The following is a 12,798-nucleotide window of genomic DNA, read 5'->3' as shown; positions in this document are numbered from 1 at the left end:
CTGTTTCCACTATTTCCCCATCTAGTTCCCATGAAGCGATGGGGCCAGATGCCGTGATCTTCGTTTTCTGCGTGTCGAGCTTTAAGCCAAGTTTTTCACTCTCCACTTTCACTTTCATCAAGAGGCTTTTGAGTTCCTCTTCACTTTCTGCCATAAGGGTGGTGTCATCTGCATATCTGAGGTTATTGATATTATCCCGGCAATCTTGATTCCAGCTTGTGTTTCTTCCAGTCCAGCGTTTCTCATGATGTATTCTGCATAGAAATTAAATAAGCAGGGTGACAATATACAGCCTTGACGAACTCCTTTTCTTATTTGGACCCAGTCTGTTTTCCCATGTCCAGTTCTAACTGTTGCTTCCTGACCTGCATACAGATTTCTCAAGAGGCAGGTCAGGTGTTCTGGTATTCCCATCTCTTTCAGAATTTTATACAGTTTATTGTGATCCATGCAGTCAAAGGCTTTGGCATCGTCAATAAAGCAGAAATAGATGTTTTTCTGGAACTCTCTTGCTTTTTCCATGATCCAGCAGATGTTGGCAATTTGATCTCTGGTTCCTCTGCCTTTTCTAAAACCAGCTTGAACATCTGGAAGTTCACGGTTCGTGTATCGCTGAAGCCTGGCTTGGAGAATTTTGAGCATTACTTTACTAGCATGTGAGATGAGTGCAATTGTGCGGTAGTCTGAGCATTCTTTGGCATTGCTTTCTTTGGGATTGGAATGAAAACTGACCTTTTCCAGTCCTGAGGCCACTGCTGAGTTTTCCAAATTTGCTGGCATATTGAGTGCAGCACTTTCACAGCATCATCTTTCAGGATTTGAAACAGCTCCTCTGGAATTCCATCACCTCCACTAGCTTTGTTCGTAGTGATGCTTTCTAAGGCCCACTTGACTTCACATTCCAGCATGTCTGGCTCTAGGTCAGTGATCACACCGTCGTGATTATCTGGGTCGTGAAGATCTTTTCTGCACAGTTCTTCTGTGTATTCTTGCCCCCTCTTCTTAATATCTGCTGCTTCTGTTAGGTCCATACCATTTCTGTCCTTTATCGAGCCCATCTTTGCATGAAATGTCCCCTTGGTATCTCTAATTTTCTTGAAGAGATCTCTAGTCTTTCCCATTCTGTTGTTTTCCTCTATTTCTTTGCATTGATCGCTGAGGAAGGCTTGCTTATGAGAGGGTAACAGGCAGGAAGGCCAGGGGTCTCCAAATGGAGGAAATAGCCTGCAAGTGTCAGAGATTTTTATCTCTCTTAAGCGGCAGGAAGAAACAAACTAATAATATTTTTTTCCTTCTCTATACAAATTTAAAGAGAGGTTTCTCTTAAAATACTGTGTTGCCATAATGACACCTGGTTTCACCTGAAGTTAGCTATTCTTGAGCCTAGAGATAACCAATGCCTTTTTCTTATGGAAATGTTTGTCTTAAGCTATGCTAATGTACTACTCCTTTACCCCAAACTCTGTCTCCAAGTCGGTTCCGCCTCTTGGCCCAAAACCTACTTGACAAACCAGTATGTTATACTCAGATATTGTTCCCCTAATCTATGTAAATGAAACTATTTGTATGGTGGTCTGTCCTTTAAGATTCAAGTTAATTATTTTATGGCCCAAGATAAACCATTTGGTGCCATTCTAAATTTTAAGACATTCCTTTCTTTCATTAACAGACTGCTAGTGACTATATAACATCCAGCTGAAGACTAGCAGGGGGGTGCTCTTTCTGCCCCCTTCTGATGCCTATGTCAGAAGCTTTCTCTATCTCCTTTATACTTTAATAAAAAACTTTATTACACAAAAGCTCTGAGCAATCAAGCCTTGTCTCTGGCCCCGGATTGAATTCTTCTCCTCCGGGAGCCAAGAATCCTGGTGTATTCGCGTGATTCAACAACAACCTTTCATCTTGGGGGCTCGTCCGGGATCCTTCAGGACAAGGTAAGGATGCTTAGAGCTTTAGTTCTTTGTTCTCTTAGCGAACACGTTTTCTGCTGTGCTTTACTAACTCTACCGTGTGCTTGTGTGAATGAATGACAGGCCCTGCGTGAAGCAAGTAAGGGGCCCTGCTCTGCGGTTCCACAGTGATCTCATAGGGCTTATGGGAAAAACCTGTTGGGGTGTTATACCGACCTGCCAATGCCAAGAGGCACTCAATGTCTCCTTCGGGAACCGACCAGAAATGGGCAAAGCGTGTGGACCGAACTCTCCTTTCTCGGTCAAACTTTTCGGTCTCTTTGACCATTTCATAACTCTTTGAGAATTAGAAGTACTAACCTAATCTATCGGATCATAGACTTTCGAGAGACTTGTGATCTATATTGTTACTGTATACTGTGGCTTAGGTCCCAAACTTAGACTGGTAATTCAAGAAAGCGCCTAGCCTCGCTAGAAATCGAAAGTTCGGAAGCTAGATGGAGCTCTAGCCCCCAGAACATCTCTGAGGTTAAAGGTTACGCAGATTGGGACTGCGATGGGTAACGCCGGCTCTTAGTGGATCAGAGGAGGCTGTTATACTGGTGTGGTGATGCTTGAAAAGAACATCTCAGTTTTATGTTCGCGTCGGTCTTATTGTAGTCAGGAAATGCTCAGGGTCGTGCACAGGCACTCAGGTGACAAATGTTTCCCACAGCGGTCTTAGCTTGGGAGGCATTCCAGAAGGTTACTCTGATTCACCCCGGGTGACATCAGAGACAAGCAAGGTTAAGGGTGAAGAGCTGGACGTCAAATAGGGATGCTATCAAGTCTACCCCTGGTACATCCCCACCCCATCTCGGTGGTAGAACCGGGAGGGACGAGTACGGCGCCTGCGTCGGTAAGGGACAGACTAAGTCCGACCAGGAAGGAAAAGCTTTTGGTGTAACGTCTGTCTACACCCCCATCTAGAGCAGGGAGGGACGCCTCCGGTAGAAAAAATGGCGCTGGTCGCTTTTTTTCTCTCTTACAGATGGGAGCTAACAATTCCAGCCTCACTCCTTTGAACTGTATCCTGAAAAACTGGGATAGATTTGATCCCCAGGGCTTAAAGAAGACACACCTGGTCTTCCTATGTGATACTGCATGGCCACGGTATCCATTGGAGGACGGCGAACGGTGGCCGGTTGGAGGGTCTCTTAAGTATAATACTGTTCTACAATTAGACCGGTTCTGTAAGGAACAAGGGAAATGGGTAGAAGTAGCATATGTGTTGCCCTTTTACTCTCTGCGAAATATGCCAGACTTATGTCCTAAGGGTATAGATTTGGGCGTGAAACCTTCAGCTCCCTCCTGTCCTCTTACTTTGCCCCCGTGCTGGGGACTCCAAACTGGGATTCAAACTGCCCACATGGAGGTCCAAACATCTCCTGTCTCAGTACGACCTCAGACTACTCTGGTTTCAGTAGAAACTCAGACCATCGAAGTAAGAGATGAGATGGAGGGCAGGAGACAAAGAGAAGAGGAAAAACAGGTTTCTCCAATCTATCCCTGGGATCATATGCGCAGAACAGCCAGAGAGACTGAGGAACAGCCACAAAAGCTGTTGCCTCTTTATAAAACACCCACCGGGAAAAATAATCAGTCTGTGAGAGTTAATAAGCCTTTCTCTTATCAAGAAATACAAAGAATCAAGGAAGATCTGGGAGACTATTTAGATGACCCAGAAAAATATATTAGAGCTTTCAAAGGTGTTACTCTGCTTTATGACCTCACCTGGAAGGATGTGATGTATATCTTGGGACAAACGCTGACTCCCGAGTCAAAGACTCGAGTTTTGGGAAAAGCGGTTGCTTATGGAGATGAATGGCTTGGTAATGAATCAGTAGAGAAGAGGGAGAACGAGATAGCGGCCCTCCCCACTGAGAATCAGGCGGTCCCAACTATAGAACCAGACTGGGACTACAACACAGCTAAAGGAAGATGGGATCAGAATCATTTTGTTAGATGTATTCCTGAAGGACTTAGACAGGCACGTTCTAAGCCTTTAAACTATGGCAAATTGGCAGATATAGAACAGGAGGAAAAAGAAGCTCCTGGTAAATTCCTAGATAGACTGAGAGAAGGCCTTCGCAGATTCACTGAGATTGATCCCGAAAGTGAAGAGAAAAAAGTGATCTTAAAAGATAGATTTCTCACTCAGTCGGCTCCAGATATCCGCCGTAAGCTATTAAAACAGGCGTATGGACCAAATCAGTCTTTAGATACTCTGTTACAACTGGCTCAGACAGTCTATTACGGTAGAGAATATGAGGAAAAGAAAAAAAGACAAAAAAAGACAAAGGAAAAGGCGGAAGCCTTCGCCATGGCTATGAAAAACGTTCTTAAACAGCCTGAGAAAAGTGCCCAGAGGGGCCCAGGTGAAAACAGATGGGCTTGCTACTACTGTGGAAAGGGGGGACACCTCAAGCGGGATTGCCCTCAGGCATCTAAGCTGCCCCCGGCTCCATGTCCGGTCTGCAAAGGACCACACTGGAAGAGAGACTGCCCCCAGAGGCGTAGGTCTCCCGGGTCGGACTCTCAAGACAATCAGGACTGAAGGTGCCCGGGGGTCGCCACACAAGCTCCCGTCCTAATTACACCTGAGGAACCCTGGGTATTAATAGTTGTGGGGGGCCAATCCGTCGATTTCCTTTTAGATACTGGGGCAACTTATTCTGTGCTCACTGAAGCCCCTGGCCCACTTTCTTCCCGATCCGCTTCCGTAATGGGACTGTCTGGACGAGCCAAAAGGTATTGTTTCAGTTATTCTTTATCTTGCAACTGGGATTCTGTGCTGTTTTCACACGAGTTTCTGATTGTGCCAGAATCTCCCTCACCCCTCTTGGGAAGGGATATACTGAGCAAGGTCCATGCCTCTGTTTTCATGAATATGGAGCCCTCCCTTTCTCTCCCTTTAGTTGAACAAAATGTAAATCCTAGAGTATGGGCGGATGGAAAATCTGTGGGTCGAGCTCAAAATGCTATTCCTGTAGTTGTTAAGCTCAAAGACCCGCACGTATTTCCACATAAGAAGCAGTATCCACTGAAACCTGAAGTTAAGGAAGGGTTAAAACCCATCATTGAAAATTTAAAGGAACAGGGACTATTAATTTCCTGTAACAGTCCTTGCAACACTCCTATTTTGGGTATAAAGAAATCGAATGGTAAATGGAGACTAGTTCAAGATTTACGAATAATAAATGAGGCTGTAGTTCCTTTACACCCCGTAGTGCCTAATCCTTATACTCTATTGTCTGAAATTCCTGAACGGGCCAAATATTTCTCAGTAATTGATTTAAAAGATGCCTTCTATTCAGTGCCTTTGGCGGAAGAAAGTCAATTCCTATTTGCCTTTGAAGACCCTACGCAGCCAGCTTCTCAATTAACCTGGACAGTTTTGCCCCAGGGATTTCGTGACAGTCCTCACTTATTCGGACAAAGTTTGTCACGAGATCTACAAAACTTTAATAGCTCTGAAACAGTGGTGTTACAATATGTAGATGATATTTTGCTCTGTGCTGAGACAGAGGAAGCTTGTTCGCGAGCCTCTGAAGATTTCTTAAACTTTCTGGCGGACTGTGGTTACAAGGCATCAAGAGAAAAGGCTCAGCTTTGTCAACAATCGGTTAGATATCTGGGCCTAATCATATCAGAAGGGACTAGGGCCATAGGCCCTGAGAAAATTAAACCTATACTAAATCACCCCCTACCTATGACTTTAAGACAATTGAGAGGATTTTTGGGAATCACAGGTTACTGTCGCATTTGGATTCCAGGTTACGGGGAACTTGCCCGGCCTTTATATAAACTTATAGCTGAAACTCAGCAGGCCCAAACCGACAAACCGGTTTGGTCTCCAGAAACTCAAAAGGCTTTTAAGGTTCTTCAGACTGCTCTCCTGCAAGCTCCAGCTCTGAGCTTGCCCACAGGGTCAGAATTTAATTTGTTTGTCACTGAAAGAAAAGGTGTGGCATTGGGAGTTTTGACACAACCCCGAGGGCCTCACCAGCAACCTGTAGCTTATCTAAGCAGAGAATTAGATGTAGTTTCACGTGGGTGGCCCCACTGCCTAAGAGTAATTGGGGCAGTGGCTTTATTAGCACCTGAAGCTTTAAAAATAATTAATGGACGAAACCTTACTGTCCTGACTTCTCATGATGTGAGTGGAATCTTAAATTCTAAGGTTAATATTTGGATGACAGACAGTAGGCTTCTTAAGTATCAGTCATTGTTGTTAGAAGGACCAGTAACTAAGCTTAAAGTTTGTGAAAATTTAAATCCTGCCACTTTCCTTCCTGAGAAGGAAAATGAAACACCTGATCACGATTGTTCTCAATTCCTAACTTTAAACTATGCAGCTCGAGAGGATCTAAAGGATACCCCATTAGACAATCCTGACATGGAAATATTTACAGATGGCAGTTCTTTTGTTCAGGATGGAAAGCGTAAAGCAGGTTACGCCGTGGTGACTGCTGAACAGGTTTTGGAAGCAAAATCTCTCCCCCAGGGAACCAGTGCTCAGTTAGCGGAGCTTGTGGCCCTGACCCGAGCTCTAGAGTTAAGCAAAGGGCAGCGGGTAAATATCTACACAGATTCTAAGTATGCCTATTTGACTTTACATGCTCATGCTGCAATATGGAAAGAGAGACACTTTAAAACAGCAACAGGAGAACCTATTAAACATTTCAGAGAGATCGAGAGACTTTTAACTGCTATATATTGTCCTAAAGAAGTAGCTGTTATGCACTGCAAAGGGCACAGCAGGGATGGGAGTAAAATAGCCGAAGGTAATCATCTGGCTGACTGCCAAGCCAGAAAAGCGGCACTTTACGAAACCCCTTCACTACAGACGCCTTTGATCTGGACAGGTCCTGTGGAACAGAAAAGACCACAATATACTGAAGAAGAATTAAAAAGATATGAAAAACGAGGAACAAAGATTACTGATAAAAGATGGTTACAGTCTGAGGATGGACAATTAATAATTCCTGAAAATGCTCAGTGAAAAATTCTTAAGGGTTTACATCAGAGTTTTCATTTGGGTGCCGAGAGTACTTACCAAATGGTTTCTCGTTTGTTTGAAGGTAAAAATGTAATGAAAACTTTAAAGAATATTATCAAAAGGTGTGAGATTTGTCAAAAAAATAACCCAAAGACTGAAAAGCTAACAAAATCTGGATTACAACGAAGTGGGAAGTATCCTGGAGAAGATTGGAAAATTGATTTTACTCACATGCCAAAAGCTAATGGATATTCTTGCTTACAAGTTTGGGTAGATACCTTTACTGGATGGATTGAGGCTTTTCCCAGTCGTAGTGAACAGGCTAAGGAGGTTATAAAGATTTTAATCCATGAAATTATCCCCAGGTTTGGGCTGCCACGGAGCCTTCAGAGTGACAATGGCTCCGCCTTTGAAGCTGCTGTAACTCAGGGGGTGTCTAAAGCTCTAGGAATAGAATATCACTTACACTGTTCCTGGAGACCCCAATCCTCCGGAAAAGTTGAAAAAACAAATGACATTATCAAAAGACATCTGCACAAATTAACTCAAGAGACGCAGGACAAATGGATTAAAGTCCTACCCATAGCTTTAATGAGGGCTCGAACTACACCCCAAAAGAAGGGACTGTCCCCCTTTAAATGTATTTATGGAAGGCCTTTCTTACGCACAGACATTGTTATAGACCCTGAAGCCTTGAAATTAACTAATTATGTAACTCAGCTCTCAGCTTTTCAACAGGCATTAACAGAACTCCGGGAGACAACTCCTGACCCAGCCTCCGAGACAAACAAGCCTCTATTTGAGCCAGGAACCGAGGTCCTCATAAAAACATTGGGATCTGGGGGCCCATCCCTCGAGCCTCTCTGGGAAGGTCCTTACCAGGTTATTCTTTCTTCTCCCACAGCTGTCAAAGTGCCAGAAATTGATTCGTGGGTACATCATACTCGAGTTAAGAGGTGGCACCCTGACCAAAATTAAGTGACTTCATTTTATGTCTTTACTTTCTATGCTCTGACTTTGTACCTTTTAGATGTACCTGATAACCTATGCGAGCTTACTTCTGCTGACTCCAAATATCCTGAGTCTGCCGTTGGATCCTCAAGACAATGTCTTCCTGTCCTGGGCTCACTCCTATGCTGCATTCCACAATCGGTCTAACTGCTGGGTCTGTGGAGCACTCACCTCTTCGTCAATGGAAGGCTTCCCGTGGTGGACGTCCCCACTTCAAGGAAAAGACTTTCTCCAAGTCTGTGAATACCTTCGACAACAATCACATGCGATGCCTCTTCTTCATCTGATGACATCTACCAACCCTAAAATGGACTGGTGCAACACTTTGCACTTTAACTATGGACATAATGTGACTTTTAATAATTCTGGTTGTTTTGTTCTTGCTGTTTGCTCCCTGCATCTGTAATTGTATAACTGGATTTGTTTCTAGCCGCATGAAAGCTTTTAAGTTACAAATGGTTGCTCAAACTCCTGCTACTGCTGTAGCTTCCTCCGACTACTATTTGGGGCCCCTGGATCAGATACCCTCAATATGAGGATTAGGAGAATATGTTGCCTCACCAATTTAGGGACAACGCCCCTTGTCAGCTCGGAAGTAGTTATGGAATGAGAACGACGCCCCTTTTCCCTAGACAACATAATTCTCCTAAAAGAAAAGGGGGGAATGAGAGGGTAACAGGCAGGAAGGCCAGGGGTCTCCAAATGGAGGAAATAGCCTGCAAGTGTCAGACATTTTTATCTCTCTTAAGCGGCAGGAAGAAACAAACTAACAATATTTTTTTCCTTCTCTATACAAATTTAAAGAGAGGTTTCTCTTAAAATACTGTGTTGCCATAATGACACCTGGTTTCACCTGAAGTTAGCTATTCTTGAGCCTAGAGATAACCAATGCCTTTTTCTTATGGAAATGTTTGTCTTAAGCTATGCTAATGTACTACTCCTTTACCCCAAACTCTGTCTCCAAGTCGGTTCCGCCTCTTGGCCCAAAACCTACTTGACAAACCAGTATGTTATACTCAGATATTGTTCCCCTAATCTATGTAAATGAAACTATTTGTATGGTGGTCTGTCCTTCTTTAAGATTCAAGTTAATTATTTTATGGCCCAAGATAAACCATTTGGTGCCATTCTAAATTTTAAGACATTCCTTTCTTTCATTAACAGACTGCTAGTGACTATATAACATCCAGCTGAAGACTAGCAGGGGGGTGCTCTTTCTGCCCCCTTCTGATGCCTATGTCAGAAGCTTTCTCTATCTCCTTTATACTTTAATAAAAAAACTTTATTACACAAAAGCTCTGAGCAATCAAGCCTTGTCTCTGGCCCCGGATTGAATTCTTCTCCTCCGGGAGCCAAGAATCCTGGTGTATTCGCGTGATTCAACAACAACCTTTCACTTATCTCTCCTTGCTGTTCTTTGGAACTCTGCATTCAGATGCTTATATCTTTCCTTATCTCCTTTGCTTTTCACTTCTCTTCTTTTTCCAGCTAAGTCATACAGTGACTCACTTAGTGGCTCAGTCACACACTTGATAATGTAAGGAACAACACTTCTTGAAACAGGCAATATAGAAAACAATAGCAGTAATAGTAGAATCATAAGTAAGAAGTTAAGTCAAGAACTTCTAGTAGGTGTAGCCCAGTGACATCTCCATGTCATCTGACTTAGTTTGCTAAATGACTATAGCTTGCTGTTGATATCCTGGTTGTAGATCCTGAGCATCTGATCTTGATTCAAAGACTGGTTATTGAGATAAGCTTTAGAAACAAACTCAGAATGTCCTTTTTAACAACTTAATTAAACCTCTTAGCAATGTAACATAACCACAAGGAACTATCTCAGGAGTGCGTCTTAGTAAATACAGACCTTAACTTAAAAAACTGGAACTTAATATTCAGTGAAACGTAATAGATGCCATAGGCCTGACATCAGTTAGGTGGATTTTTCTTTTAGAGCTCCCCAGTATACGTTGAGATTTCTGTATATGTCGGGAGACAGTCTTTTTATTTACCTGAGAAGGCTGTTCAGAACCCAAGTGTCTCCAGCTTCTGGAGGGATGAGGCAGAGAGAAAAAAGGTATAATTTTACCCGTAGGAGTAAATCACTAGATTGTTTTAAATGACCAGTAACTCGAGGAGAAGTGCTTCTTTATATCTGAAAACACAGAGTAAAAATCAACAATATGTCAGACAAAAAGTCGTGAAAATTGCGGTCATATTTAGCAGTCTACTCCATCCCATGCAATTGATCCCTTTGTTCTGCTGTCCTTGCCCAATGGCCAAGGACATCAGTGAAAGCAGTAGTCGCGAAGAAACTCATGAAGCTTTTGTGAATGTCTGTATGACCTGTCCAGCAAAGTGGGTGCCCTGATCACTGGAGATTGTGGAAAGCACCTTTTAACCATTTTTTTCTATTCTGAGATATTAATTCTGAAGCCAGGAAAGGCATTATCAAATAAAAATGAGGTTTGTCAGGGAGCCAGGAAAAGCCAAGTGGCCACGTTGGACCTCTCATAGCCCCAACTCTTTGGTTTATGGCCATTTTTAATCCATTTTAAATTCCCTGAAGAGGCGTTAACTTTTGTAGAAGCAGAATGAGCTTTGTTCATATGTGCTGTAGTCTGTTATCAAAAGCCACATTCCAAGAAAACTTTGTTCTTTTAATCAGTGAGAGAAAACCAAATTCCAGTTTGGTAACAGCTTATATTCACTGTGAAACAATAGTTATTCACTTAGTCATAGTCACAATAAGACTTCAAAGGCAGTTTAATGTCTTAACAAACTTGTAGCATGCACAAAACTCTTCTTTCACTTGCAACACACCTTTTTGCACTTTCTGTATTCGTCACTTCATTTGTCCACTTAGAGGACAGCCACCTGTACGTTTAGACTTACTTTGCTTTTCCTTAATAGAATGTAATTCCATTCCTTATTACTTTTTATTAAAAACACACATCTTACTTTTCTTCAGAAACCATGACTTGTACTTTACATCATCATTCTGTCGATTGGTAAGGATAAATCACCCAAAGTTATATCATTTATAAAAGTATCTGCACAATGTCTCTGTTAATTAGATCAATAAACAAACATCAGTATCATGTATCAATACAATAATGATTATTTCCCAGTTCACACAAGCCTCGAATTCATTTACTTTAATTTCCTTGAATTTAGAATTGTTTGATTTGTAAGCACTTACTTCTCTTTAGGCCAATTAATTAGAGCTCATTGAACCACATAGCCTTTAGCAATTTTTTCCAAGGATGGAGACATACACCGAGACACACACAAATCTGGACAGACAGAAACCTCACAGTTTTCCACCTGAAATTTAAATTGTCTCTTTGTCCCTTTTATTTTCTTGGCTTGAGTTCCAGCTCATGGCTGGAGTCCCGGATCGAGTGGGCTGTGTATCTCAAGGACATGATAAGAGTTAACTCAGGTTTTTCCCCAGGCATGTTTCTGTTTCTCAGGCAGGATCAGAGCTCCCCAAAAGAGTATTTTCACAAGTCAAACTTTTAGTAATTACATGTGCAAAAGGAACCAGTTTTGCAATTTCAAAAAGATTCCATTTTACCTAGTTTTCTCCAGAGTCTAAAGAATACACATGGCCATTCAGGGTTCAAAATGTCATTTCTCCTTCATGTAGTCATAGCTTCATAGCTAAAATTTAAACCATAGAGTGCTCAAATTGGCTCTGATGACAGGGGTAGACTGATCGAGAAGATGTCCCAGCAGGGATTATCTCTCTGGGCAGGTGAGGTCGTCTCTTAAAGCAAAGAAACCCCATATATAAGGGATTTTTAGGCCTTGAGGATCAAAATTATCCCAGTTTTTCAAGATATTATTCAAGGGGGGGAGTGGTTCTGGACTGTTAAGCCCCATCTGTAAGAGAGAAAAAAGCAGTGCCCAGTGCCATGGCTTTTTTCTACCAGAGGTGTCTGCCCCTGCTCTAGACGGGGTTGGAGACTGATTTTCCACCTAAGCTTCCTTCCCTGGCCAGAGCTAACCTGTCTCTTACAGGTGAAGGTGTCCTACTCCCACCCCCCCTCATTCTACCATCCAGGCATGGTGGAGATGCACCAGGGTTAGACCTGATGGCATCCCAGATTGATGTCCAGGTCCTCACCATTAAAACCTTGGTTTGATTTCCCTTTTATTCCGGCACCACCTGGGGTGGAACAGAGTAGTTTTCCGGATGCTCGCCGAGCCAAGACCACTAGGGGAAGCACCCAACTTCTGTGTACCTGCGCACATTCCTCATAACAGTATAGGTGGCAAGTCATAAAGGGATGAACAGAAAACCCAAGACATCCTCCTGAGAGTGGCCACACGAGTCTATTTAATAACAAAGGAGGCAATGGAGGGCCCGCCTGCGAGGAAAAACTAATCCTTCATATGCATGGAGTGCCAACATCATCCTTTTGATTCCTGTCCCTCAGACTGTACAAAAAGAATACCTAAGGAGTTGAGACAAGAGCCACTGGAGGGCTTCGTCTGCTCTGCTAAGAGCTAGCGCTACTAAGGGAAGAAGCCCAATGCGCTTTCAATCTGCCCAAATCTGGGGTGTCCCAATCTGTGTCCTCAGGAATCTCATGCTCACCAGCAATGCCTCAATCCATATAGTCCAGAGGCATAGCCACGACAAGAACTTGCCTGTGTGTCTGTGGGGTCAGGATGGTGATTTCCAGTCTGAGAGATGTCCCTGGAGCTAGAGCTCCAGCTCGCTCCCTAAAGTGCTCCTGTCTGCAGTGTCCTGTAAAACTTGGAATGGGGGCCTTGCTAGAAAAGCACAATAACAGCATGGATTGCAAGTCCCTTGAAAGTCTACAA

The 12,798-nt window shown here is 43.1% G+C and overlaps 1 protein-coding gene across 4 annotated transcripts; it reads left to right on the top strand.

Annotated features, from left to right (window-relative positions):
• The first annotated feature begins 1,263 nt into the window (after window positions 1–1,263).
• On the top strand, window positions 1,264–9,257 carry LOC129626444 (uncharacterized). 4 transcript variants are annotated; one of them, XR_008701964.1, is made up of 4 exons: window positions 1,944–2,808; window positions 2,941–4,508; window positions 4,607–4,700; window positions 7,982–9,257. XR_008701964.1 is itself a non-coding variant. In XM_055545435.1 (2 exons), exons 1-2 carry the CDS (start codon window positions 2,728–2,730, stop codon window positions 4,504–4,506), a joined length of 1,647 nt encoding a protein of 548 aa, XP_055401410.1. In that variant the 5' UTR covers window positions 1,944–2,727; the 3' UTR covers window positions 4,507–4,595. The 4 variants fall into 4 exon arrangements, 1 of the variants encoding a protein (XP_055401410.1); XR_008701966.1 differs by lacking the exons at window positions 1,944–2,808; window positions 4,607–4,700 and adding an exon at window positions 1,264–1,934 and having other exon boundaries at window positions 2,941–3,062; XR_008701965.1 differs by lacking the exon at window positions 4,607–4,700 and having other exon boundaries at window positions 1,944–3,062.
• Window positions 9,258–12,798: the final 3,541 nt, after the last annotated feature.

This window comes from Bubalus kerabau, chromosome 14 (genome assembly GCF_029407905.1).
Source record: "Bubalus kerabau isolate K-KA32 ecotype Philippines breed swamp buffalo chromosome 14, PCC_UOA_SB_1v2, whole genome shotgun sequence".
Lineage (NCBI taxonomy): Eukaryota > Metazoa > Chordata > Mammalia > Artiodactyla > Bovidae > Bubalus > Bubalus kerabau.
This window is presented reverse-complemented; position numbering and strand designations above follow the sequence as displayed.

Coding starts and splice junctions, on each gene's coding strand:
- LOC129626444 (XM_055545435.1), top strand. CDS start 2,728: ATGCTATCAAGTCTACCCCTGGTACATCCCCACCCCATCTCGGTGGTA. Junction 2,809..2,940: donor CGAGTACGGCGCCTGCGTCG/GTAAGGGACAGA, acceptor TCTCTCTTACAG/ATGGGAGCTAACAATTCCAG.